Source organism: Microtus ochrogaster, chromosome X (genome assembly GCF_000317375.1).
Source record: "Microtus ochrogaster isolate Prairie Vole_2 chromosome X, MicOch1.0, whole genome shotgun sequence".
Classification (NCBI taxonomy): Eukaryota; Metazoa; Chordata; class Mammalia; order Rodentia; family Cricetidae; genus Microtus; species Microtus ochrogaster.
Window position 1 is genome coordinate 43,427,288 of NC_022026.1, and position 27,906 is coordinate 43,455,193.

Genomic DNA, 27,906 nt, shown 5'->3' on the forward strand with positions numbered 1-27,906 from the left:
GGAAGAAGTCAGTAAACAGCAATCCGTGGCCTCTGCATCAGCTTCTAGCCCCAGGTCTCGAGTTCGTGTCCTGACTTCTTCCATCAGTGATGAACAAAGTAAGCTAAATAAACCTTTTCCTCCTCCTTGCTTTTGGTCATGGTGTTTCATCACAGCAGTAATAGATGGTTCTATACTCCTTGGTGGGAGTTTCCGACTTTCTACTGCCTGGCCATACATTTGCCTATCTGAAAGGTGTGAAATGTTATGCTATTTGAATTACCATGGTTCTGATTAGCTGTGGGGTAATCCATAATAGGCTTGGAAATACTCTATATGCTTTCACGTTGCGCTAAGATTTATTGGTTTTTGTTCTTTGAGACAAGGTTTCATATAGCCAAGGCTTGTTTCACACTTATTAAGTAGCTGAGGATGACCTTGAACTCCTGACCCTTCTGCCTTTACCTCTACCTCCCCAGCGCTGGGGTTACAGGTGCACACTACCACACCTTGTTTATGGAGTGTTGGGGATAGGACCACGGGCTTCGTGCATGCTAGGCAAGCAATCTCACAACTGAGTTACATATCTGGCCTTGTGGTATGATACGCAATACGTATTAGTCTCTGCACCTGGTTCCCAAATGAACTCCTGAAACTATGGTAGAAAACGGCTCTAAGAGAATATTAATTCTAATACTTGGCTTTTGATTTTCATGGTATGGAGTTCTTAAATCCCTTGGACTTCCCTATATAATAAGATCATCTCTTGATCTAATGAAACAACTCTTGGTAGCTCTAGGATGGTGTCAGTTTGGGAGCTTGCTGCGAGCAGAAACAACTAAAGCTGTCAGCATCAAAATGGAACCCCTTATGCTAACCTCTACAAAGCAATGTTTCTTCAACTTTGACATAAGTTTGGTTATTAGTCATTGTGGCAGAGGATATTGTTTCAAAATAGCTGACTTGACCCTCTTCTTTTTCACCTTAAGTCTTCCCCTTGTTCCAAACTCTCTGAACATGGGCATAGTTTACTATGGTGCAAATATTACCACTGCCTTGCCCTAAGCTCTCTCTCTGCTTTTACAGATGCCTCTAGCAGTACAGACACACAGCAGTTAACATAGTACATGTTTGTGTCCCTGCCTAGAATGCAAGTTCCCTAAGGGAAAGGACTACGGTGCAGCTAATTGGAAGGGATACTCAATATATTCAACAACCATTTACTGAGAAATGGATCAGCAATAGGTGTGTGCAGTCTATCACAAATGGTCCTAGGAACAAATTACAGGTGGGCATGAGGTATCCAGAAGCAAAAGTGGACAGGGAAGAAATTCTCTGTATTTGGAAGTTTTATATTCTGGATCCCCCTTGATATTTTATGGCATTTTCAAAAGAGGGAATGTGTATTATAAATACTTACTTTTTACTGTGTGACCAGCACTGTGTTTTATAGGTACGGCTCAATGGTCTTCCCAACAGCAGTGAAAGGAAAGCATTGACACACATTTCAAAGAGAAAGAGCAGCACCAAGAGAGGAAGGTAACAAAGCCAGTAGTGGGGAATGGCCCGGCAGCATCTCTGAGGCAGGTAGAGAAAGCTGTGCTCTCAGCCAAGCATCTCCTGCTGAGACACTAAGTGGCTTGTTTGTGCCTGAGTCACATTCGTATTATCATTTAGGTGTTGGAGTTTCTAAGAAAAGGGAGAAAGATGGAACACTGAGAATGTTAGTCATTGTGTCACCTTGGGGCAAGTGAATTCTGATTTTTGTCCACAGTACCTAAGCACAAATCAGCACAAATCGCAAAGCCAGTAAGTAATAAAATGAGAACTTGGAACAAATAAACACCCGGGGGTGCTGAAAGGAATGTTTGTCTCAGGGTAGAGGCCGGATGGAAGCTAAATGTGCTCCTCGGGAGAAACACAGCGATCTGAAATCTTTTCACCTACCTTTGATGGATGTGCTAATCTTCTCAGGTCAACACAGGCTCACCCCCAGCAATACACTGTTAATCACTTATTTCAAAAGTAGCTGGCTTCTATAAATGGACTGCGCTGTCAATGTTTAGGTTTCCTTCTCACAGATGTCCTTGCTTATCAAATTGGTATTTACCATATGCAGTAAGAGCTCAACTGTGCATTCTGACAAGAGGTGGCAAAAGTGACAAGATTGGGGAATTCCTGTTCCTTGCTATCAATTAATTCTTTTTGACATCCAAGGTCTGGACAGAAAACAAAATAAGAATGTCAGATGGGTGATTTTCACTCTGTTATAGCAGCAGTTGCAGATCAGATCCAGTCCATGGCCTGTATTTTACAAAGTTTTATTGGAACACAGTCAAATTCATTTGTTTACTCAGTATCCATGGCTGTTTTGATGCTGTAAAGTCAGGGTTAGGCAGTTAAGAGACAGAGCACATGGCCTGCCAAGCCTAGAGCATTGCTCTCAGGCCTTTTAGAGAGCATGTAGGCTGACACCTCGCTGAATAGCAAGTGGCATTTTCCTTACTGTACTCTTGTATCATTTTCAGAGGGATCCAAAGGGTTACAGTTAGTGAGAACATGTGGATTAGAGCCCAGAATGGGGTGCACATCTGTAAGCTAGCAGCTGGGAAGTGGAAGGAGGGAGGATTTAAGAGTTTGAGGCTAACTTGGGTTATATGAGAACTGGTCTCAAAAAAAAAAAAGAATGACATGTGGCTTAAGGCTTTTGTGACAACCAGGAAGGCTTAAAGAAGGAACTTACAAATGCAAACCATTGTATCTCTAGGCAAAAATGTCCATGAACTGAACTCTATTAGGGAATTAATCAAGAGCCAGTATAATACATACGATTATCACTTTATGTAAAGGGGACATTTCTTGTGTTGGCAACAGTGTACCCCCTGCTGACAGAATTCTAAGTGGCTGATAGATCCTATCCACTGTGTTGGTATATAGGCCTCTTTCTCTGAAAAACGTCCAAGAGAAATGAAGAGAACACACCCAGAGGAGGGAAAGGGGAGGAATTGTGTTCAGGAGGCTTTCCCCAAGGTCCCTGTGCCAAGGACTCAGAACTTCAGAGGAATGACAGGCCAGTATTTTGGCTGCTTTTTGTCACAATACTTGTCAAAGCTCATCTGCACAGCAGCCTCCATGGCCAGGATCTTGGGAGCACTGTCCCCATACAAACGTTTCATCTCGGCTTGACGCCGCTCCCCAGGCTTCTCTAAGGGAGGCTCTGTGGACCGGTGGTGGTTGTAGTACAGCCCATGGTCGGCATTTACATAGTCGTCCAGGCGCTCCGCTTCTAGCTGCTGCTGTCGCCCTGGGGATGGATAAGACCATGGCCATAAAAGATATGTACATGCAGGAGAGGACCTGATGAGTATTGCCGCCACTGGCACAACTCTTGTGCAGCCATAACTCACACGCCGCCTGTGGCCCCTAAGGTCCTTCTGTCGCCTTTTCCAGTGGTAAATTTGAACCCTGCTGGACCACTGAGGTAATTTTCAGATCCTGAGGCATGGCCTACAGATTCTCGTTATCTATATTAGTAGTCATGAAGCTCACTGCTCACTTCTTAGGGGCCTCTAGCTGCTGACAGAACTGGCAAAATACCACCAAGAAACCCATCATTCCAATCCACCAATCCTCTGTAGCAGACCTTAAAAATACAAGAGGAAATGAAAACACGTGGCTTTCGCTGGCCATCTGCTGGGCCATGCAGGGCAGGCAGTCCTTGTGTGCTTTCATGTAACGTTCCCCCACGAGAATTACTATCCACTGGATAGACGGAGGCAGGCGTAGTCCCTTGGACCCAGAGCTCCCTGATGCAGCTAGTCTGTTTAGCCAGCTTGCTCCTTGGACTGTGTCTCTTCTCAAACGCTGGGATTACAGGCGGACTGCCACGCACATCTGCTATTGCTGGTGCTGAAGTCCCAACTCTGGTCCCCACACTTGTATGGCATGACAAGTGCTTCACACAGAGCCGACAACTCAAGCCAAGAAGCAGTTCTTACAGCCACAGATGAGGTATGAATGTGGGGTGACCCCTCTGTGCCTGCCACACAAGGAATCTGCTACATAAGCCATCTGCTTTTTTAGGTGTGGGGTTTCACTTGTCACTTCATAGCTTAGCCCGGGTGAAACCTGCGAGTCTGCCAATTTAGTAAGTTCCTGTAAAGTAAGCATTTATTCAATTTGTTTCCCCTTTTCTACTTTTGTTTCAACCACACGTCCCAATAGTACAATTTTTATTCCTATGGAAATAGCCACATAAAATTGTCAACAAAGCAATGCTGCAGAGGGTAAAATGGAGGCAGCTCACACGGATTCTGCAAGTGATGCTGTCAGGAGGGAAATGGATAGCAGAAAGCACATTGTCTGTAGCTGCTATTGTTACCAAGAGGAACGCCTGGAGATTAGGAGTCAAGATGGCTGTAGGGGAATAAAACAATGGCATAAATCAGCCTCTCCTAGTATCTGGACGGGAAGACGGCACTGAGCTAATCAAGTGTGAAGGGAAGACATTTATAAAGCTATTCGCTGTCACCCTTGTAAATCTAGTTCTTTATAACTAACACCTTGGAGTTGGCAAGGAGTTTTACAAACCTGATGGAACAAGCCTTTCAATATGCTAGCCCTCCCAAGGCAGAAGCAAGTGGAGTTCTAGACCAGACTGGTCTCCATTGTTAGTCCAGGATAGCCAGAACTGCAAAAGGAGACCCTGCCCACATTTCATTCCCGCACCCAAGTTGAGCAGCTCACACTTACCTGGAACTGAAGCTTCAAAGATGCTCTGAGAGCACCCCCCCCCATTTGACATGCACACATACATACACACATATACATCAATAAATAAAAATGGCTATGGCCACATATATTCATCTGGCCACTGTTGTCCTAGAACATCTGCAGTTTACTGTCCCATGTGGAAGTAATATATAATAAGGCAAAAGCCCGTGAAGCCACAAAAAAGAGATGTATATTGATCTTTACTGGAAGATGCACAAAACTGGCCTACTGCACAAATAAATTAGAGGTCACCAAGTATTTGCTTCAAAACTTGGGTCTTTCTCCCAAGTTTCAATCATTAGCATTGCTAGAGGTATGTACATTCTATACCCCAAACCTGAGTTCTGGTAGAGGAACATGATGGTGAATGAACTGGGCCCCAATTAGCCAGGGGAAATGGCCATTTCACCTCTGAGCTCACTTCTGCTGGAAGAACAAAAATTAAAAAAACTGAATCAGGGAAAAGCACATGACAGCTCTCTGTCTGCATCTTATTGCTATAGAGATCCCTGGGTTTTAGATATGGGAGTTTGGGTAGAAGCCCAGCCAGGGACTGTCTTTTCCCTGGGCTCACCCTTCACCCTTCTTTTACTACCCTCCCCCAGTCCTGGAATCAGTCACCTCTGGTTCTTTCGGCAGAACTCTGAAGTAAGCTTAGACTGCCTGGTGGGACAGTGTTTAATAAGCATTGGAATAGTGGCTTAGCCTAGACTCGCAATGTAGCCAAGGTGACTGACTCCAAACTTCTTATCTTATGGTCTGCACCTCTGAGGTGTGGGATTATAGTAGAGTGCCACCACGCCTGGTTTAGACAGAGCTGAGGGTGGAACTGCAGGCTGTGGGCAACCCAGGCAAGAACGTTACCAACCGAGCTATATCTTAGACTCAAAAATTTAGTTCAAAATCAAACACTCTCTGACCAACAGGCTGTGTACTTATGATCCGTTAGTATCTGAAAATACTATGAACAGCAGTTTTCAATCTGTGAGTTGTGACCCATGAGGTCAAGACCCTTTCACAGGGGTCACCCAAGACCACCGGAAACACAGATATTTACATTACAAATCATAACAGGACCAAAATTGCAGTTATGAAGTAGCAACAAAAATAATTTTATGCTTGGGGGTCAGCACAACATTAGGAACTATATTAAAGGGTTGTAACATTAGAAAGACTGAGAAACACTGATCTAGAATACACTGACTTAGAGAACCAAGAACTGTATGATACAATGGGCTTGAAGGCCTCCGCCCAGTCTGTTTGTTAATTATTGCTTTCTTCCTCTCTCCCAAGGAAAGAAAGCATCTTTAACCCTCCACATTTTCTTTGTCAAGGTATGGTGAAGGCTCAACTGAATGATCCAAATGAAGCTGACATCAACATCACACCGGAGACACAGCTGAATGGTTGCCTTGCACGGATAACAGAGTAGGTCATGGTAAATCTCAAAACACAGTAGCACTCAATGTCACAGCATTTTTTTTCTCATAGGGTTGTAACAGTGAGTCTTAATTAACAACATGACTGCATTGAGGGACACCTAGGATATAGTAAAGACCCCCTTTGCACGTGTCTAGGAGTGTTTTTCTAGATGAACAACCAAAGAAGATCTGTCATAAGCCAGGCATTGGTGGGGCAGGCAGGTGGATCTCTGTGAGTTCGAGGCCAGCCTAGTCTACAAGAGCTAGTTCCAAGACAGGAACCACAGCTACAGAAAAACCCTGTCTCGGAAAAACAAAAATAACAAAAAAACCCAAAAAAATCTGTCATGAATGTGGGTGGCAACAGGCTGGCTCCCAGAGAGAATAAAATGATTAGCAGGAGTGCTAATGTGCTAAGGTGGCTGCTCCCACAAGCCACTGTCAGTTGGTGTTCTGCCTTTTCTCAGTCTCAAAGCCACGATTCCATCCAACTGATCTTGGACTAAACCTTCTGAAACTCTGAGCCCAAACCAATCTTTCCTTCCTGGTTGACAGGTATTTTGTCACAGCCACTGAAAGTCTGACTAATTTAAGGGTATTTGGCTGAGGGAATTTACTAACTACAAATCAGAACAGCACTTAAATTCCATTGCAGTTTCAACACAGGGCTGAAGCAGGCTAAACAGCATGTCCTTACTACCGAAGCATCAAAACGAGAGCTTACTTGGAAAGAGGGTTTTTACAGACAGTTAAAAAGAATGATGGGATTATACTAGATTAGGGCAGATCCTGAATCTAATGATAGTGACCTTATATGAGACAGAAAAGGACACAGAGACACACAGGGAAAGCCATGTATACAGACAGAGCCTGGGACACTGCTCTAAGTGAAGGGATGCTGGGAGACACCAGAAGCTGCGGCAAGCAAGGCTTCAGAGCCTTTATAGGAAGGTAGCCTAAAGCCAGGCGGTGGTGGCGCACGCCTTTAATCCCAGCACTCGGGAGGCAGAGGCAGGCGGATCTCTGGGAGTTCGAGGCCAGCCTGGTCTACAAGAGCTAGTTCTGGGACAGACACCAAAGCTACAGAGAAACCCTGTCTTGAAAAACCAAAAAAAAAAAAAAAAAAAAAAAAGGAAGGTAGCCCTGAGGGCACCTTGATTTTGGGTTTGAAAAGATAAACCTCTCCCATTTGATCATGAAATTTACTGTAATTTGCTACAGCTACCCTATAAAGCAAATACAAGGATTTTCATGTGGGGTGTAAATAATCCTCCAATCATTAATATATTTTAAAAGAAAATGTCACTGGACTCCATCTAAGGTTAGGGTCCAGAGTTGTGACATGTTTCTGTCGCAGTCTGTGCATCTACAAGAGACTGGAGATGTGACTCCGTGGTTAAGAGTTCAACTGCTCTTGCAGAAGATCCAGGTTTAGTTCCCAGCACCCAGGCAGGGGACTTACAACTGCCTGTAATTCCAGGCTGCTCTGGCATTATACCAACACTCTTATACCTTCCGGCCCCCCACCCCCACCAATTAAAAATTGATTTTAAAAGAGAGAAATTATTAATGTAGAATTATAATCCATAATGGGAAAAATAATCAAAGGAAGTTACTCAGACTTTAGGGAAATTTTACACAGCAGGAAAACACTCATTAAATATTCCACAGATAATTAGCTCAAAGGCAGAACAGTTTGAGACAAAGCACTACAATAATGAGTGTTAAAGAATGTCATTTCTCCTCATTTTTCTAGGATTAACATGTCTTTCTTTATGAGAGTTCTCTGCTATGTTGCCAAAGTTAAAGATGCTAGCATAACCAAGGACCGCACAAATGTGACTAAATCAGCAATGCCTTTCTGGCTCATCAGCAACAGACTCAAAACACAGGTACTTGCCAAGCACAGCCATCTGATTGGTGTCCTTGTTCTGTGTCCATTGTTCCAAGTGTAACCCTGAAGTCAGTGGACAATCATCATTTTAGCTTTTATGAGGAAAGTGCATTTACCCCGCTCCCTTCCACTTTCTCTGACCTTCCACATCCATCATCTCAATAGCTGCTTTTCTGAGCTTCGCAACATCTGTACCAATGAGATGAAGGCATAAGGTGGGATGGTGCAGAGTCGGTGTGATTTCACACTCTCATTCCATTACCCAAACCAAAACAGCTCAGGAAACACTCGACTAAGCCTTGTTAAATACTCCAGGTTTTCTAGAGGACAGACTAAGGGAGAAAGTGGTGGGTTCTTAGTGCACTGACCAAAGGGTCAGTCACTATGGACACAATAGTGGAAATCCTTTAAATGGGCTATACAGAACATTATGGAGCCCATGTTTCCCGTGGGATGCACAAACACATCTGGGCTCTTTAGTAAAAGTAACACAGCAGTTAAGCACCAAGTGGACTTAACCTTTTCTCTCATTCTTAATAGATGGCACTGCTCCAAGTCCAGAGCACACTCCAGTTCTCCACAGCTACCTTGTAACAGTTGTCCGTCCACTGTCTTGGACACTGGCTCTACCCCTTTGTTTGTGTCAGTAACTGTATGTGCGCTGTATGCCACAGACACTTTTCTACACTTCATTTTAAATAAGAGTTCATTTCAACTTCATTTAAGAATATCACGTTCCTTGAGAACATGTCCTTGTTTTGAGCCAACATCCACCATAGAATCACATCTAATAAAAACCTGACCAGCACAACACCAAGACCACAGGGGCGATATTTGTTTTGAAGGGCTTTCTTTCCTATGGGGGATGTTAACTTTCATTCATGTTCCTGCCTTTTCTTGGCAGTAATATTTTGCAAAATCCTGTGTTCTCTAACCCATGCTGTAAGTCATAGTGTTAACAAGTACATATGAACATGCTACAACACCTTACCACTTCATTTGTGATATATGCCTTAATTAGACTAATGACTGTTCTGTATGAATTTCGAGAAAAAATAAAACTTAATTCTGGGGACCAAGGAAAAAAATGTGCTCCATGGGTCTCCTGAGATGATTTGGTGGATAAGGGCATTTATCAAGACCCATGACAGGAGTTCAATCCCTGTGACCCATATGGTGGAAGAAGAGAGCCAACTCTGGCAACTATGTCCTCTAACCTGCATTCCCCCAATAGAGAAACATAATAAAAAAGAAACATACTCTATGCAAAACAAAGTATTGCTTTCATAGTTGTTTAGATAGTTTCTTTTTTAATTATTATTTTTATTTACTATGCATGAGTGTTTTGCCTCCATATATGTCTGTGCACCATGAGCATGTCTGGTGCCCCTGAAGATGAGAAGGTATTAGAGCCCCTAGAAGTGGAGTTACAGACAGTTGTGAACTGCAGGGAATGGAACCTGGGTCCTCTGGAAGAACAGTGCTCTTAACCTCTGAGCCATTTCTCTAGCCCTTGGATACACTTTCTACCATGCATCAAAGAAATCAAGAGTTTAATCAGAAGAAAACTGGCAAAAATATGAGAACAAATGTTTTAGTGAAGAATCACAAGCAGATACTTGGTGTAGGGGGTTCTTCTGTTCATGTGTTGCTTTCATTGGCTAATGGATACAGAAACTACTTTGGGCCTGATAGGGCAGAATTTAGGTAAGTGGAGAAGACAGAACTGAATGCTGGGAAGAAGAGCAGAGTCAGAGAGCCGCCATGGAGCTACCAGAGTCAGACATGCTGAATCTTTCTCAGTAAGCCACTGCCACGTGGTGATATACAGATTAATAGAAATGGATTAAATTAAGATGTGAGACTTAGCCAGGTGATGGTGGCACACGCCTTTAATCCCAGCACTTGGGAGGCAGAGGCAGGCGGATCTCTGTGAGTTCGAGGCCAGCCTGGTCTACAAGAGCTAGTGCCAAGACAGGCTCCAAAGCTACAGAGAAACCCTGTCTCGAAAAACAAAAACAAAAAACAAAACAAAACAAAACAAAAGATGTGAGACTTAGCCAATAAGAAACTAGAGCTAATGGACCAAGCAGTGTTTTAATGAATACAGTTTCTGTGTGATTATTTTGGGTGTAAGATAGCCGGGCGCCTGGGACAAACAAAGGGCTCCCCTCATTGAAACAATTGGTGCTCCAATGTGGTCAACTGGATCCACGTAAAACCTGCAAGGGCTTGAAAAGGGAATTCTAGACTATACATACATACATACATATATACATACATACATATACAGAGAGTTTAACACAGCTTTTTGCTGTTTGCTGGTGGTGTGCTGCAGAGACATTTTCCTGACTCAGTAGCTGCAGCAGAAAAAAAGTGGCAGTTTTGAAATGACTACTTTATGTACTGCGCCACCAGCGTGACCACTGACTCTTTTGGAGAAGGAGTATTTGGATGGGATTTGTGAATGGATTGCTCTGGCTTGCTTGATTGCAACTTGGACCGGCTGTGTGCCTGGAAGTTGGGCCATGTGCGTGGTTCAAAGGCTCAAGCAGCTCAGCCATGCAGGACTGGATGGGGCAAGCAGGTACTGACATATTACCCAGGCAATGACACAACTTAAGTTTTTAAGAAGCGCTTAGCATTTTAAGAAGTGCTCCTAGACAATAAAGAATTACAGATTCACAATAGGACAGGTTCAGATATAAAAGACCTCTAAATGGGTCACAGTGTTGGATAGGCTTGGGAGAAGGAAAAGGGTATAGAGAGTCATAAAATAAAGTTAATGCTTAAAAAGGAGGGTAAAGTCTTTAAGGAGACAGAGTACAGATAGTCATAGACTAAAAGGAGTAAAGAAAAATAAGCTACATAAAAATGGAAAATTCACAGAGAGTCTGGATTATGTGTGTTATTGTGTTTTCTTTGAATTTTTTGAATTTGAAGGAGCTAAATACAGAGAGACATTTCATTATATGGGCTGCTAAGATAAACCAGCATGTATATTATAAAAGTATCATGACTTCCAAATTTGAATCTAAGGATAAGTTGCTTTGGAAAGGAGGTTCTTCTTTTGTTTTCACCGAAGATGAGAACCTGTTGATTGCTTCTACACCAATATGGTTTCATGAGCCAAGACCTCCTGAAAGGTCGCCATGAACACCCTCAAAAAATTACTTTGCCCAACTGGTAACTGAGATGAAACTAGCACACAGGATACACCATGAAAGACCTGATTAACAGTGCCCCAATATAGCAGGAAGAAGTTTGGAGAAAAATAACTATGCCCATATTCCCAAATAATTGCTTATAACTGTTTATATTTAAAGGGGGATATGATATAGATATGAATAATTTGCATTAGTATGGATTTTGGTTTATTTATACAAATTTAAGGTCAATTTTGTTATATATATGTATTTCTGATCTTGATTAAGGTATTGTGATTGTGTAGCTCATTTAAAAATGTAATGTATAATTAACAAATATAGGTTAATAGAGAGTCATCTTTATTAGTCAAGCTTATAGTCATGTTAGTTAGATTTTCTAGATGTATAGAGATATATTTCAGTCAGATAGGTATTCTTCAAGTTTTTCAGAGACCTTCAGAATATGGCATATAAATGTTTTAAAAATCTGGGACTTTTTATGACAATGAGACACATCTGCTCCTGGCAGCACAAGCTATTTCAAAAGGAAGATGGGCATTGAAGAAACTCCTTATGGAGGTGGTTAGCCATTTGGGCAAGAAACTGCTCTTACCTGGACTGCTTCACTGGACATGCAGGACCTGCAGAGAAATGACTGCTGAACTTGCCTAAAGGTGAGATGATCCTTCAGACTTCCTGCTTCATGAAAGAGTCTATGAAACATTCTAAAGGATGCAGAAGAAAGTGACTGAAAACTGCCAATATAGGCAGAACTGGCTTTGAAATTTCCTGCTTTGTGGAAAAGTCTGCTGGATACTATGAACCTGTAGGCTGAAGATTGATGCCCCAATGGTACGGAAGAACTTTGAATGACTGTCCAGGCAGGAAGATATTTCTGTCAATTCTAGAGATTTGGAAATTGTTTATAATGCACTTCATGTTTACTTAGGTAATATTATATCCTTCTGGAGTCTTTAATGGATTTGAAGAATTTATAGTTATAGTTTTCCTTAGTTATGATAAAAGATAAAGTAGATATAAATATTGTAACTGTAATTCTTGCTTGATAACTGCTTTGTTATATGTATTTTTACTATGTTAAAGCGTTCCTTTTTGTTTAAACAGAAAAGAGGAAATGGTATAGGAGGTTCTTCTGTTCATGTGTTGCTTTCATTAGTTAATGAATATAATGCTTTGGGCCTGATAGGGCAGAACTTAGGTAGGCGGAGAAGACAGAACTGAATGCTGGGAAGAAGAACAGAGTCAGAGAGAAGCCATGGACCTTCTGCCTGAGATGGACGCTGGTTAGAATTTGCCAGTAAACCACAGTCATGTGGCGATACACAGATTAATAGAAATGGGTTAAATTAAGATGTAAGAATTAGCCAATAAGAAACTAGAGCTAATGGGCCAAGCAGTGTTTTAATGAATACAGTTTGTGTGTGATTATTTCGGGTGTAAGATAGCAGGGTGGCCAGGGCAAACAAAGGACCCCCCTCTCATTGCAACAGATACTAAAAAAAAAAAATCTTTCATTCAAAGTCTGCTGCTCAGTTCCTTGTATCAACTGGGGATCAATAAATGCTAATCTATTGTTAAGAGGGCACAGATATCTTAAAATGGAAATGAAACTTTTCTACTTTGAAGCTTCTAGTTTTCTGTTTATTAGAAAATTCTGGGCAAGGAGCTGGCTTTAGTGGTGCATATCTTTACTCCCAGTATTCAGGAGGCTGAGGCAGGAGGATCAGAAATTCCAGGTTAGCCTGGGCCATACAGGAAGACTCTGTCTCAAAACCCCAACTAATCAACCAACCAAATGAAAAATCTACATAAAATACACAATGAGACCATATTGAAAGGTGTCTCGAGACCGAATACTAGTTGTAATAGGAAAGAAGTATTTGTAAATCTTCAAGGGCACTTGAAACAATAATAAATGATTTAGTGAACACTGCCAATGTTAAATAGGAAAATTCCTGCTGTTGAACATACGGTGATAAGATCTTTATTGTAATGCTGTAACCTGTAGCGTGGACCAAAAAGGAAGCTGTATATGTGGGGTATTTTGTTATTCTGTTTAGGTTCATACTGACTCTACACTGCAAGGAGCTATATAGGACCAGCTCTGAGCTGTGTCCCCGAGAAATGGTCAGAGTACAGTATTTGGAAAATCCAGTAGTGTCAGGGAGAAGCATGGCAGAGAGAAAGATACACGCTAGTGTGCAGTCAGGAAGAGCTGAATCCTAACAGCAAATGAGTAGCTGTGTAATTAACCTCCTCAACCTTCACTTTTCTCATTTGTAAAATGAGTTCCATGCCTTGAGAGACTGCTGTGTGGATTAGAGGGCATACAGGCATGCACATACATGCACGTTCCATCTGGTTGAGTGTCTAATGCTCAAAAAAATGGCAGAGGTATCATTAGGAACTCAAATGAACAGCCCTATATAAAAACTCTGGATCAATGTAATTGAGGTACATTAGCATAGTTTTTCTGGGCTTAGGACCAGATTTAGATTAACTGTACATAAATAAAAAGTTCTAAGAACTTTTTATGTTAGAGAAGAAAAGAGATGCAAATGGCAGGGCAGCCAAAAGAATACAAGGTAACAGGCCCGAACTTACGCCGCTCTTCTCTGTGCCTCTCAGTCTCCGCAAAGTACTGGCGGAGCTCCTCCGTGATTTCCATATTGCTCAGGTCACACTCTATTTCATTATCTGAATCCGACTCCATCTCTTCCTCTTCATATGGGGCTTCATCTTCTCTTGTGGTGGCCTGGATTCTACTGCTATCATACAGAGGCTGCCCAGAGCTTTGGAGATGGGAAACACTGTAGGGAGGCTCCTGCCAGACCACGTGTTGGCCTTGATAGTTCCAAGGATGCCCAGCCTCAGAAGCAACAGGGTTCCAGGGAAGAACTCCTTGAGGGTAGAACCATGGGGAAGTGAAACAGGAATTCCTGGACTTCCTGTAAACATTCTGGTGGGATCGCATCCAAACCATTGCATGATGATAATGTCGCCAATATCTTGCATATACTGGGTGAGAATACCAAGATTCACTAGTTCTCCATTTTGAAGTCTATGGAATGTACACATAAGAGACATCAAATGATTCATCCTCTAGAGAATCTTCAAATGTTTAAACAACTAACCAACAGCTATTCAATGAGTGCTATCATTTCTTTTTCTGTTGCTGTGATAAAATACCAGGAACAAGAACAATTTCTAGAAGAAAGCATTAAAGAGGGCCTTGTGCTTCTAGAGGTAGTCCATTACAGTTGGGAAGCATGGCAGCAAGCAGCAGGCACAGGAGCCTGAGCAGAAAGCTGAGACACCACATCTTCAACCATAAACTAAACTAGAGTAAACGGAAAGGGGGACAAGGCTATAAATTCTCAAAGCCCACTCCATGTGATGTACTTTCTCCAGCAAGGCTCCATTCTTCAATAACCTCCCCAAACAGTGTCACCGACTGGGGATCAGTGTTCAATTACACCAGCCTACAGGGGAGATTTCCCACTCAAACCACCACACTCATACCGAATATCTACTTCCACAAGGATGCTACTAAGCATAAATAAAAAGAAAAATGTGTCAAACAGGTTTGTACCCACAACAGGGGGCAAATGTAATTTATTTCCTGAGTTACCCACAGGACTATAGCTGAAGGTTATGGAGGCTTATATAATGTGATGATTGGTGTTGACAACATCAAAGGATTTAGAATCAGATCTCTGGGTTCAACTGTGGGGGATTCTGTCAATTGCGTCTGGAAGACTAGTCCAGGTGGCACCATTCCCTGGCAAGGATTCTAGAGTGTAAATGAAGCAGAAGCATGAATTCCTCACCCCTTGCTCCCGACTGTATCCAATATTACAGCCACGATGAACCGTACCTTCGAACTGGGAGCCAAAATTATTTTTCTCCCTTAATGTGCAGTTATCTGAGAATTTTATCACAACAACAGGAAAAGAAACCAAGGCATCGAGGACAGAGGCAAATAAAGACTGTTTTCACTAAAAAGGCCTTCATTTAATTCACACTATTTCTAGCAAGAGTCCACTTTAAGTTTTTTATTAGTATATGTAATAACAGCTTCATGACGACATCTCCATACTAGTATATAATGTATTTAGAACATATTCATCCCTATTATGCTTCCCCCTTTTCTACTTTACTGGTTGCTTTCTATAAGATAAGAAAAAAGTCCTGACATTTGTCATTTTGGCTATCTGTACTACTTCCAAGATAGAAATGAACTGCCAATTCTAATGACCCCAATAGCCTCTGGTTCCTTTTCTTGTTTCTTACTAATCTGCTAGCTTAGTTCACTCCTCAATGTCTGAGACATATATCTAACAGCACACAAGATGGGGCTTTTATTTTTAGTTGCTGATAGACAGGTTGAGTATTCCTTATCTGAAAATGCTAGGGCCACAAGTGTTTCAGATCTCAGCAGCATTTGGAATGGCTGCATACATCTTTACTAGAAATCCGTAATCTGTACTACCTCAAAATCTGAAATAGTGTGTGTGTGTGTGTTGTATTTGTGTACAAACATTTTTGGACTCTGAATGTCTTGGAAGAATGAGTTCATCAAGATTTTAGGGGGTGGTTGGAGTGGGAGGACTATTAGGGGTTGAACATAGGGGTGCTGTGCATGCTAGGCAAGTGCTATATCCTCATCCTAAATGTCAATAAAGACTAACTTTAAAAAATTCGTAAGAAAAATAGGTAATCTTACCATTGCTGCTATCGCTGATTGGAAATTCCAAGTGGGCACTGAAAAGACAAACAGTATGAACATTTGATCAGCACTGCTATAGTACGGTCACAGCTATTTCATGGTCTTCAAAATAGCTCTTAAGAGGTTGCCCTTGCCAACATCATGCCTGATCTTCATGCACAAGAACCTGTTACCTGGCTTGTGATCTCATGATCTGGGGAAGAACAATTTCCTTTGGTATAAGTGAGACAAAGGGCCATGCCTGGTTTTGTATTCAACTACTTGTTTATTGAAAGAAAAGTCTATAAAAATAATCACATAACTTAGTATGTATATAGAAAAACCCACTACAGAGCATGAGCTCCAAGCTCACAACAGTACTTCACTAGTCTAAGCATAGGCTAATGTCTATTTAAAATAACCACAGTTTCTCTTTTTCTTCTTGAACATTTATTTATTATTTATTATGTATGTGGGTGCACTAGGTGCGCCATGCATGTGTGTGGAAGTCACATGTGAATAAGTCAGTTCTCTTTTCTCTTGTGGCTCTGGGATTAACTCAGGTTGTCAGGGTTGGTGGTATGTAGGCAGCTTGGCCCATGGAGCCACCTTGCCAGCCCAATCATGAGGATTATCTTTCCAACTGACTGGACGCCTCTGTTGGGTCTTGCCTCAAACTTGCAGAAGTCTCTTGAAACAATAGGATTCTCTAGTCTCCACTTTGGTTTTGGTCTCCTATGATATCCTTTCTTTAATCATTCCGTTTCCAGAGGCATAGCATATTCTAACTGTGTTTGCCAAAGCACTGCTTTGCCAGTTTGGCTCCTTCTCCTACTACCTAGCCACCTACCTATTTGTGATCACTCACTCATCCACTGAACAACCTGCCTAAATAGAGGTCTAAGCTCCACCTGCACATCTTGTACAGCCCACAAAAATTAATGTTTGGGCTGTTGAGAATGCTCAGCAGGCAGACGTGCTTGCCACATGAGACTGATGAGCTGGAAACCACAGTGGACAGAAAGATTCCCAGAAGTTGTCCTCCGACCTTGGCCTGTGTGTACACACACACACACACACACACACACACACACACACACACACACAGTGAATTAAAAGTTAATTTCTTCTCCTTGGTTAGAGTTTTTAAAATGCCTGACAACACCAGAATGTACTTTTAAAATAGTTATATCAGGCATGGTGGTGCATGCCTGTAATTCCAGCACTTGGGAGATGGAGGCAGGAGGATCACCATGAGGTCAAGGTCAGTACGGACTGTGGAGATCTTCTCTGAAAACAAACAAACAGATAAACAAACAAGAAATATCTTAAAATACATGTAAATTTAAGATCATATAAGTCAAAAAACACCAACAATGTGATACTTAAGGTTTTAGAAATTTTAGAAATCGGATTCTGAAGAAGCCCTATTTGTTTTACTTAACTAGAAGCCAGAATCCCCAAAACCCCAAACTGTTAAAAATAAAGCTGACATAATTTGTGACCTCAGTAATGTTTTCATGAGTATGTTAAAAACTAAGATATTGCACTGACTATCCTTGTTTTCAGATTTATCTTAAAGAGAATCGTTCATATTGAAATGTAGCAAGCTTTCAAATAGGGTATTGAAAAGAGGGTTGTCATGACCTTCTACAGACTTCTTTTAAACACAAGTACCTCATAAATTCAGGGATGTAACATGTGCTTATGAACACACACACATGCGTGCACGCACACTGGATAGAAACCGGGAGAAAGAATGCAATGCGTATGTAAGCTGAATTGATCTTTTCAACTCTAATTTAAAGGTTTAAAACTGGGTCCATTTCCTGGAAACACAGCTAGCAGCTAATGTTCTTTATAGGCTATGGAGGAAATAGAAAATAGTAATTGGGTGTGTTACCATCTAACAAAATAAAAAGAAAGGCAATTATGGTAGAAATCAGTGCACATTTAAGTGCTAAACTGCAAGGAAGCCTGTAAGTGGCTAATTGACTAAAGCCAGGTTTCATATATCTATCACTGGAATCTAAAGAGCTTTCAGTGCCTGCAGCACACAATGACATCAAGATGAACTCCATGCGTGTCCTAATCAAATTTGTTTTCTAGGTTAATAAAGAGCAGAGGGATTAAATATAGAAAGTCCAAGAGTAATCAAGTGTCTTCTCGAAATTAAGAGTTTTGCATCCTAGCTGGATGTGGCAGTGCATGCCTGTGATCCCAATTCTCAAGAGTCTGAAGTGGGAGAATAGAAAGTTTGGCTGAAGAAATAGAAGCAGTCATCAAGTCCCCCCCCCAAAAAAAAGGACCAGATGGTTTCAGCTCAGAATTCTACAAGACTTTCAAAGAACTACTAATACCAATACTCCTCAAATTATTCCATACAATAGAAACAAAGGGACATTGCCAAACTCTTTTCATGAGGTTACAATTACCCTGATACCCAAACCACAGAAAGACATTACTAAGAAAGAGAATTACAGACCAATCTCACTCATGAACATTGATACAAAAATACTAAATAAAATACTGGCAAATCGAATCCAAGAACACATCAGAACTGTTTTCTACCATGATCAAGTTGGCTTCATCCCAGAGATTCAGGGATGGTTCAACATACAAAAATATGTCAATGTAATCGACCATATAAACAAACTGAAAAATAAAAACCACATGATCATCTCATTAGATACCGAAAAAGAATTTGACAAAATACAACATCCCTTCATGATAAAGATCTTGGAGTAAGCAGGGATACAAGAAACATACCTAAACATAATTAAGGCAATATACAGAAAGGCAACAGCCACCATCAAACTAAATAGAGAACCTCCCAGCGATTCCACTGAAATCAGGAACAAGATAAGGTTGTCCACTCTCTCCATATCTATTCAATATAGTTCTTGAGGTCCAAGCTAGAGCAATAAGACACCAAAAGGAGATAAAGGGAATACAAATCGGAAAATAAAAGAAGTCAAACTCTCACTATTTGCTGATGATATAATAGTTTACATAAGTGATCCCAAAAATTCTACCAGGACTTCTACAACTCATAAACAATTTCAGTAATATAGCAGGATACAAGATTAACTAAAAAAAAAAATCAGTAGCCCTCCTGTACACAGATGGTAAAAGGTTGGGAAAGAAATCAGAAAAACATCACCCTTCACAACAGCCACAAATAGCATAAAATATCTTGGAGTAACTCTAACCAAACAAGTGGAAGACTTGTATGAAAAGAACTTTAAATCATTGAAGAAAGAAATTGAAGAAGACACCAGAAAGTGGAAAGATCTCCCATGCTCTTAGGTAGGTAGAATTAACATAGTAAAAATGGCAATCTTACCAAGAGCAATCTACAGATTCAACACAATGCCCATCAAAATCTCAGCAAAATTCTTTTTTTTTTTTTTTGTTTTTTTGAGACAGGGTTTCTCTGTGGTTTTGGAGCCTGTCCTGGAACTAGCTCTTGTAGACCAGGCTGGTCTCGAACTCACAGAGATCCGCCTGCCTCTGCCTCCCGAGTGCTGGGATTAAAGGCGTGCGCCACCACCGCCTGGCTCAGCAAAATTCTTGACAGAACTCAAAAGAACGATACTCAACTTCATACAGAAAAGCAAAAAAACCCAGGATAGCCAAAATAATCCTGTACAATAAAATAACTTCTGGAGGTATCACAGTCCCTGACTTCAAACTCTACTACAGAGCTATAGTACTGAAAACAGCCTAGGTATTGGCATAAGAACAGACAGGAGGACCAATGGAACCAAAGCAAAGACCCAAACATTCATTAATCGACACACTTTCAAACACCTGATTTTTGACAAAGAAGCAAAAAATATCAAATGGAGAAAAGAAAGCATATTTAACAAGTGGTGCTGGCATAACTGGCTATTAACATGTAGAAAAATGAAAATAGACCCATATCTATCACCATGCACAAAACTCAAGTCCAAATGGACTTCAACTTAAAGCCAGCCACACTGAATCTTATAGAAGAGAAAGTGGAAAATACACTTGAATGCATCAGTACAGGGAACCACTTCCTAAATAGAACCCCAGCAGTACAGACACTGAGAGAAACAATTAATAAATGGGACCTCCTGAAACTGAAAATCTTCTGTAAAGCAAAGGACGCAGTCAATAAGACAAAGCAACAGTTTACAGAATGGGAAAAGATCTTCACCAACCCCACATCAGACAGAGGTCTGATCTCCAAAATATACAAAGAACTCAAGAAATTAAACACCAAAAAATACCCCCACATAATCCCATAAAATAATGGAGTACAGACCTAAACAGAGAAATCTCAACAGAGGAATCTAAAATGGCTAAAAGACACTTAAGGAAATGGTTAACAGCCTTAGTCATCAGAGAAATGCAAATCAAAACAACTCTGAGATTCCATCTTACACCTGTAAGAATGGCCAAGATTAAAAACACTGATGACAACTTATGCTGGAGAGATTGTGGGGAAAAGGGAACACTTCTGCATTGCTGGTGGGAATGCAAGCTGGTACAACCCCTTTGGATGTCAGTGTGGTAATTTCTCAGAAAATTAGAAAACAACCTTCCTCAAGACTCAGTAATACCACTTTTGGGTCTATATCTAAAGGATGCTCAACTGTGCCACAAGGGCATGTGCTCAATTATGTTCATAGCAGCTTTGTTTGTCATAGCCAGAACCTGGAAGCAACCTAAATGCCCCTTGACCGAAGAATGGATAAGGAAAATGTGGTACATTTACACAATGGAGTACTACACAGCAGAAAAAAATAACATCTTGAATTTTGCAGGAAAATGAATGGAGCTAGAAAACATCATTTGAGTGAAGTAATCCAGACCCAGAAAGACAATTATCACATGTACTCACTCATAAGTGGTTTTTAAACATAAAGCAAAGAAAACTAGCCTGCAAATCACAATCTCATAGAAGTCAGACAACAATGAGGACCCTAAGAAAAACATACATAAATTTAATCTACATGGGAAGTATAAAAAGACAAGATCTCCTGAGTAAATTGGGAGCATGGAGATCTTGGGGAAGGGTTGAAGAGGAGGGGAGAGGCAGGGAAGGGAGCAGAGAAAAATGTAGAGCTCAATAAAAAACAATAATTTGTTTTTTCAAAAAAAAAAGAAAGTTTGAGGCCAGCATCAGCAGCTACAGGAGCAAGTTACAGACTAGCCTGAACTATACAGGGAGACCCTGTGTCAGAAACCAATCATAACACCACAAACTGCTTGGGATCTAGACTTCATTCTATGAGTTATAAATTATAGAAATGGGTCAAGTCTGATAAGCTCCAATTAATAAATCCCATTGTGAACGAACATTTATTATAGGCCAAATCCTGTTTTGATTTATAATTGAGAAGATGCAATCTGGTCTTAAAAGTACTAGCATATTCTGAAAATCTATGAGACAGCTGAGGCTCGTCTGCGCAGCTAGACATTTAGGTGGTGTGGAAAAGTGGGTAACCCTTGAAGAGCTTTAAGGGTAATTAGTGACATTTTCCCAGAAGCTCAAATGTCAATGCCTGTGATTAAAAGAGGCTTCAAAAGAGTTCTAGTTTGCACAGAGGTTGCTTATGATTTAGGTTCAACAAATAATTAGATAGCAGGTTTGTAGTGATACAATGCTCACTCTAAGCACTTCTGCAAGCCAGAAGCCAGGAAGATCATATTTGCTCACTAAAGAAATCGGGTTTCAGCTTTCCACACAGAAGTGGCTCATGTTGAGTCTGGTGTCCCACCATCTAGAAGATAACATAAGGTACCCAATCAAATTCTGTCAGCCATGCTGGGAAGAGAGCCATGATCCTTGAGCAAGCTAAGCAAGCACCCTACAGATTGGGAGACTCGGTCCAGCTACTAAACACTTTGAAGACTTAGACCATAAAGGAACGACACAATTTAAGCCAACGATGGACAAGAGGAACTTTGCTGACAATTTTGTTTGGTTCTGCATACCAAGGAGAAGAGGAATTCAATTAGTGTTGGTTGCTGCAATACTTATAATCAAATTGCTGCCATCCGTCAGTAAGTACAGTGCCACTTGGGCAGGACATCAAAAATGCTCACGTCACCCTTGGCTTTAGTACTTTCCCATCCTGATTTCCCAAAGCAATTTGTCATATTCTTTTACATTTTAGGCTCCCCAAGATCCTATAGATATTCATATGAATAATTTTGAGGAATTTGAAGATTAGCATTTACAAGTTAATCTTCCAAACTCAAGTAAGATAAAGCACAGAAAACACCTCAAAAGGAATAGCAATTTGCAGCAAGCTTTATATAATTATTAGCTCAGTATTTCTAGCATCATTCTTAATATTTTATGCATTTTTCAGTAAAGGTTCAGATAGGAAATATTTTAGGGCTGTCGGCTATATATAATCATTTTTACATAATGTTAATGTTCATCTTTGCTTAAAAAAAATCACCCAACAAAACAAGCCCCCTATACTTTTAAAACATATAAACTCAATTTCTAGCATCCTGTTAACCACAGTTTTGGGTTAATATGACAATATCTTGTATAGTCTATCATATATATATATATATATATATATATATATATATATATATATATATATATATATATATATGCTTTTGGTTTTGGTTTTTTGAGACAGGATTTCTCTGTAGTTTTGGAACCTGTCCTGGAACTAGCTTTTATAGACCAGGCTGGCCTAGAATTCTCAGAGATCAGCCTGAATCTGCCTCCTGAATGCTGGGATTAAAGGCGTGTGCCACTACTGCCTGGCTCCCAAATGTTCTCCACATTCTACTTGGAAGTCAGTGGAGGAATCATATAATTCTTATATATTTCATGAATTATTAGGCTCTACATAAGACTAGCAGAAACAAGAAAGAAAGTAGGATCAATTCTAGTCTTGGTAAGTGATTCCTAATATTTGGGGGCAAAAGAAAAATGTTTCTAGGAATAAGTAAGGAAAATGGGACATTCAATTAGAGCTCTTCGTAGACATTGAAAGACTTAATTAGGGGGGGCGGTGGTGGCACACGCCTTTAATCCCAGCACTCGCGAGGCAGAGGCAGGCAGATCTCTGTGAGTTCAAGGCCAGCCTGGTATATAAGAGCTAGTTCCAGGACAGGCTCCAAAAAGCTACAGAGAAAAGCTACAGAGAAACCCTGTACTGAAAAAATAAACAAACAAAAAAGAAAGACTTAATTAAAAGCACCAACAAGGCCGGGCAATGGTGGCGCACACCTTTAATCCCAGCACTCACGAGGCAGAGGCAGGCGGATCTCTGTGAGTTCGAGACCAGCCTGGTCTACAGAGCTAGTTCCAGGACAGGCTCCAAAGCCACAGAGAAACCCTGTCTCGAAAAACCAAAAAAAAAAAAAAAAAAAAGCAAAGCACCAACAAGGGCTGGAGAGATGGCTCAGGGGTTAAGAGCACTTGTTGCTCTTGCAGAGGATGGATTCAATTCCCAGAACCAACACAGTGGCTGACAACCACCTGTAACCCCAGTTCCAGGGGAATCCAGTGTGTCTTTTGGCTTCCTTGGGCACTCCATGAATGTAGTGCACTTACATACATGCAGGCAAAACATCCATACACATAAAACAGAAATCCATCTTTTCCAAAAAGCAGGAAGAGACCGCACAATGGTATCAGTCAGCAGGAGAAAGCCTGGCCAGGGTCATGTTTTCTGACATAGACTGCTAACTAGCGACAGCAGCATGAGGAAGCAGGCATGGCAGTTTTGAGCACATATATACCCGGAAGGAACACACAGTCTTTAGTGCAAGGGGAATCGAGTCTGCTCCAAAAAACACCGCCCCACCCACCCAAATGAGTCCGGTAGTATTTTTAGCGGGTTAAAAACACTTGGCATCCCTGGCAAAGCCAACACTGCAACCTCCTCAGGCAGTAAGCGGCATTCTCCTCAAGAAAAGAAAGTGTACGGGGTCTTAAGGGCTTCCATTTTATCTTTCCCCACCACCCCCAAAAGTCTCCTTTCTGGAACAAGCCTTCAGGGACTGAATACGTTTTCTTCTGAAGGGGTGGTGGAACTGAGAGAAAAGGGATTGACAATGTCAGGAAAGGCCGGATCCACAGCTCTGCAAACTGGGCAGCCCTCCACAGCCAGCACAATGGCATCATGGTCACCACCCAGCTGAGCTCTGGTGAATACAGAGACCGTTCATTGTTCTCAACCACCAAAGAAGGGAGAAAAAAAAAACCACAACAGCATTGAGGTCATTCACGAAACACTGCTAAGGCCTACAGACAAGACAGAGCCTCCCAGTCTTGAATGATATATTTTCCCATACAGCTCTTCTAAGGCAAAAAGAGAAAAAGGAAAAAAAAAAAACAACAAGAAAAAAACACCCCAAACCCCCACATTTGTTCTGCTATGACTTTCTTGCTCTAAAAGATTTTTAAACGCATTAACTATACATGAAGAACAACAGTTAAGAGCTTTGTCATTTTTCCACAAATACAATGTAACTCTTTCCACTAAATTACTAAAAAAAACTCCAGCTGTAACGCCTTATTGGAAACTTTGTCAAAAGTATGTATTCTTTTCATTGCATATTTATATACTTTCTTTTTTCTTGAATAAACACACACACACACACACACACACACACACACACACACACACATATATCATTATATTCTTATAAATATAGGATATAGGGCATGCCATGACAACCAGAAAGTAAAAATCACAAACTCCCTCCAAAACTATGTGTCTTAACACGAATTTTCTTTCTGTCTTTTTTTGATACAATTTTGAAATTAAATACATGAAAGCTCATTTGCTTTTACTTTTACAAAGGAAGCCAGTAAAAATCAATTATTAAATTAGTCTTTGTGGCTACAGCCTGGAGGCTTAACCCTTTTCTGTTGAGGTCTCCACTGACTTGGCTCTGAGTCACAGACTGATAGTTTGGGGGCGTAATTAAGACCCTCAGAACACACGCTACAAGGGAGTGTGCCGAAGACTAAAACAAAGCAAATGAAGGGGCCACGAGTAACAGAAGTCACCTGTGATTCTAAGAAATCGTCCTGAACATGTAATGCTAACCCCAGAGATGCCTTTCAATTGTACGAATACCAAGAGTTAGCTCAATGGGGAGAAACGATAACTTGCCAATTTCAGACAGTTTGTTTCCTGCCCTCCTACTCTGGCTGTCTCCATGCTACCCCTAGCTCACTGAGCACAACAGGCTTGACACCTCATGGATTTCTTCCTATGGCGTTGGATGGTCCCTACTCCGTCATTTAGACATTAAAGGTGGCCTAAGTCCAAATGTCCTACTTCCACCCACAGGACGAGTCAAAGCTTCATTTTTCAAACAAGAACATTTGTTTATTGTGTGTATGTATCACATTTGGTGGTGATAAATGCTTTCACTCACTAAGCCACCTGCCAGCCCCACAAGCTCCATCTTTAGCTGGACACAGGGCCCGCTTACGAACACACATCTCACTGTGTTTCCATCAGCACCTTTAGAGTTGAAGATGGAGGGAGATAAGTAAGTGATATTTAATCCCGTTTCACCCTCTCAAGCCCAGCTTTACAGTCGTCTGGGTGTTGCACTAAGTGTTGTCAGGAGGACAGCATGGGGAGTGGGGGAGAAGATGGAAAGGGGATAGTTACCAATCTTGCCTCTCCCCCCACAAATCACATTCCACCCACAGAAAGGCAATATTGAATGTATCAGCAAGGGTGATAAACATTTGTGAATGGTTTTATTTGCTAAACCCTTAATGTGGCTAGTGCCAATCAGAAATGAACTACAAGGCCAGGAAAGAGCAGGATATTCTTACTCAGAAACATCACAGGCAATGGAAGAACTGAAAATGGGGACAGCCAAGAATGGCAATGACAATCCAGTTGAAAAGAAGAAACAGATGGCATTCATTCCATTTCAGGCATGTGTCTTTCATACAATATATCCTATTGTGACCGTGAAAGAATAGGGGCGCATAGAGCACACACTCAAAATTATTGACACAGCAGTAAAAATGTTTAGTTTAAGTAGTTAAAACCACTTTTATATTTCTGGACATTTACTTTAAATTACTGTCTATAAACACATTCCTACAGATTCCATACTAATTTCTTTTTCTGAGTCCTGTACTTGCTCTGGGTGGGATAGATCCCACCACGTATTCCTTTTACCGTTCCCATTTTCCTGCCACCAGAGAGAATAACATCTATTGTCTCCCACCTGTGGAGGCTGCAGGAATTGTTGAGGTTATCTGTTGCATCCTGATAATATTCTCTCCAACCTCTGCAGCCCCAAATTATTAAGGGTTCAGTAGCTCAAAAAACAGCAAAAAGTTCCAAATATTCTCAGCAGTACACGGAAATCCGTTAATATAGTTTCAATTTATCTGGCCTTAATCAAACAGTTACAGTTTGTAGTCACTTGTCCAAGTGTTCTATGGGTGGATTTCCTAATGTAAAGAAGTAATTCTGAGAGTTCGATATTGGGTTTGTGAACTTTCTTATCCATACTCCAGCCATGTTTAATTTCCTGTCGTCTGTCTTATCTCAACTTCTCCTTAAACGCCGGATTTTAAGACACACAAAATAGTCTGCCAGCTGTAAAATAGTTTTAGAATGGTGGCGCACGCCTTTAATCCCAGCACTTGGGAGGCAGAGCCAGGTGGATCTCTGGGAGTTCGAGACCAGCCTGGTCTATAGAGCTAGTTCCAGGACAGGCTCCAAAGCCACAGAGAAACCCTGTCTCGGAAAAAAAAAATGTCTCTCTGCAACTTTGGTTTGTATACTTTCCCAGTGCAGCAATCAACGGGGAGGATTATATACTTCACTGTGAACTTGCCTGTTAGGTTTCCCCAAAGCCTATGTGTGGATTTCCTTGTCATTTTGCCATCCTAAGGGGATATTATTCTAACAAATTATGCTGGCATAAATTGTACTTTTAAATAGTACCACAACCTCACAATTCATAGGAATAGAGAAAGTAAATAACCCTAGAAGCCTTGTGTTAACTTTTAGTCCAAAGATTTCAAGTAATGGTCTGGCTTTTGGTTAAAACAAAACAAAGAACAGTTGAGTCCAGAGAGCCTAGCCTATCAAATGTTCTCAAGATAATTTCCACTAAGACCCCTGACTCCTGACCTACAAGAGGCCAAAGGAAAGGAAAAGAAAACTCTTTTTTTTTTAATGAGCCAGTATCATAGACATACCTCCAAGGAATTGTCCTGAGCTAGGGTTGGATAGTCAAAATCAAATTCACCTATAGACCTACTACTGCAAACGGGTCATTTACTGCACATTTGAATCACAGGTTTAAAGTAGTTCCCATGCTTGAGCCTCACTTCTAAAGAGTTCGACTGAAAGACTCTGTGCTTGAGCATCAGAAATTTTAGCAGGCATCCAAGGATTAGTAAGCACGACGGGGTTGAGAGCAGAAATTAGAACTGGGTTTCTTTAAGCAATCTGTTAAGAGTCTGGAACTCTCACGAGTCTCTGCAACTCCTCGTGCCGCCAGATAATGGTAATTAGAGCCACAACGTGATCAAGACAGTCCCTCAAGTTTCTGTGGCTATCAGACCTGGGGCCTCCAGGCTACTCCCTTAATCCCCCAAAGCAACCCATCAGTCCCCGAAGTCACCTCGTGGGCATGCAGCTTGCAGATGTCAGGCGATGGGCAACCACGGGCCCAATTTTCGGTGGAGCGGGGGTAGGGAGGTGGGGGGAGGGGAGGAGATACACGGAAGGGGTAAGGAGGGAGATGTTGCCTGGGCAACTAAGAGTGCGCTTCCGGTTCGGCTCCCGAAGGACGGAAGTTCCGCCTTAGGCGCCGACGTCACCTCGCCTTCGGTGCTGCACAAAGCTGACAGGCAAGCGCACAAGGAATTCGCACGTCCGGGTGTGGCGAAGGCGGTTGGAGGGCGGTCCCGGCCGACGGTCCCGGGCCTGCCTATTGGGTACCAGGGCGGGACTGTTA

General features: G+C 41.4%; 1 protein-coding gene across 2 annotated transcripts; it reads right to left on the reverse strand.

Annotated features, from left to right (window-relative positions):
* Window positions 1-66: 66 nt before the first annotated feature.
* On the reverse strand, window positions 67-27,668 carry Gemin8 (gem nuclear organelle associated protein 8). Of its 2 annotated transcripts, XR_003378018.1 has the most exons (5): window positions 27,571-27,668; window positions 15,961-15,998; window positions 13,839-14,295; window positions 1,927-3,283; window positions 69-1,668 (listed from the first exon to the last, which is right to left on the reverse strand). XR_003378018.1 is itself a non-coding variant. In XM_005358745.3 (4 exons), the coding sequence occupies exons 2-4, from the start codon at window positions 15,961-15,963 to the stop codon at window positions 3,027-3,029; spliced, it is 717 nt and encodes a 238-aa protein (XP_005358802.1). In that variant the 5' UTR covers window positions 15,964-15,998; window positions 27,571-27,668; the 3' UTR covers window positions 67-3,026. The 2 variants fall into 2 exon arrangements, 1 of the variants encoding a protein (XP_005358802.1); XM_005358745.3 differs by having other exon boundaries at window positions 67-3,283.
* Between the last annotated feature and the right edge of the window lie 238 nt (window positions 27,669-27,906).

What these genes read in the sequence shown, in the direction of transcription:
- Gemin8 (XM_005358745.3), bottom strand. An exon ending in GAGGCACAGAGAAGAGCGGC is followed by an intron (nt 3,284 to 13,838) that starts GTAAGTTCGGGC and finishes ATCCATCCCCAG; the next exon opens with GGCGACAGCAGCAGCTAGAA.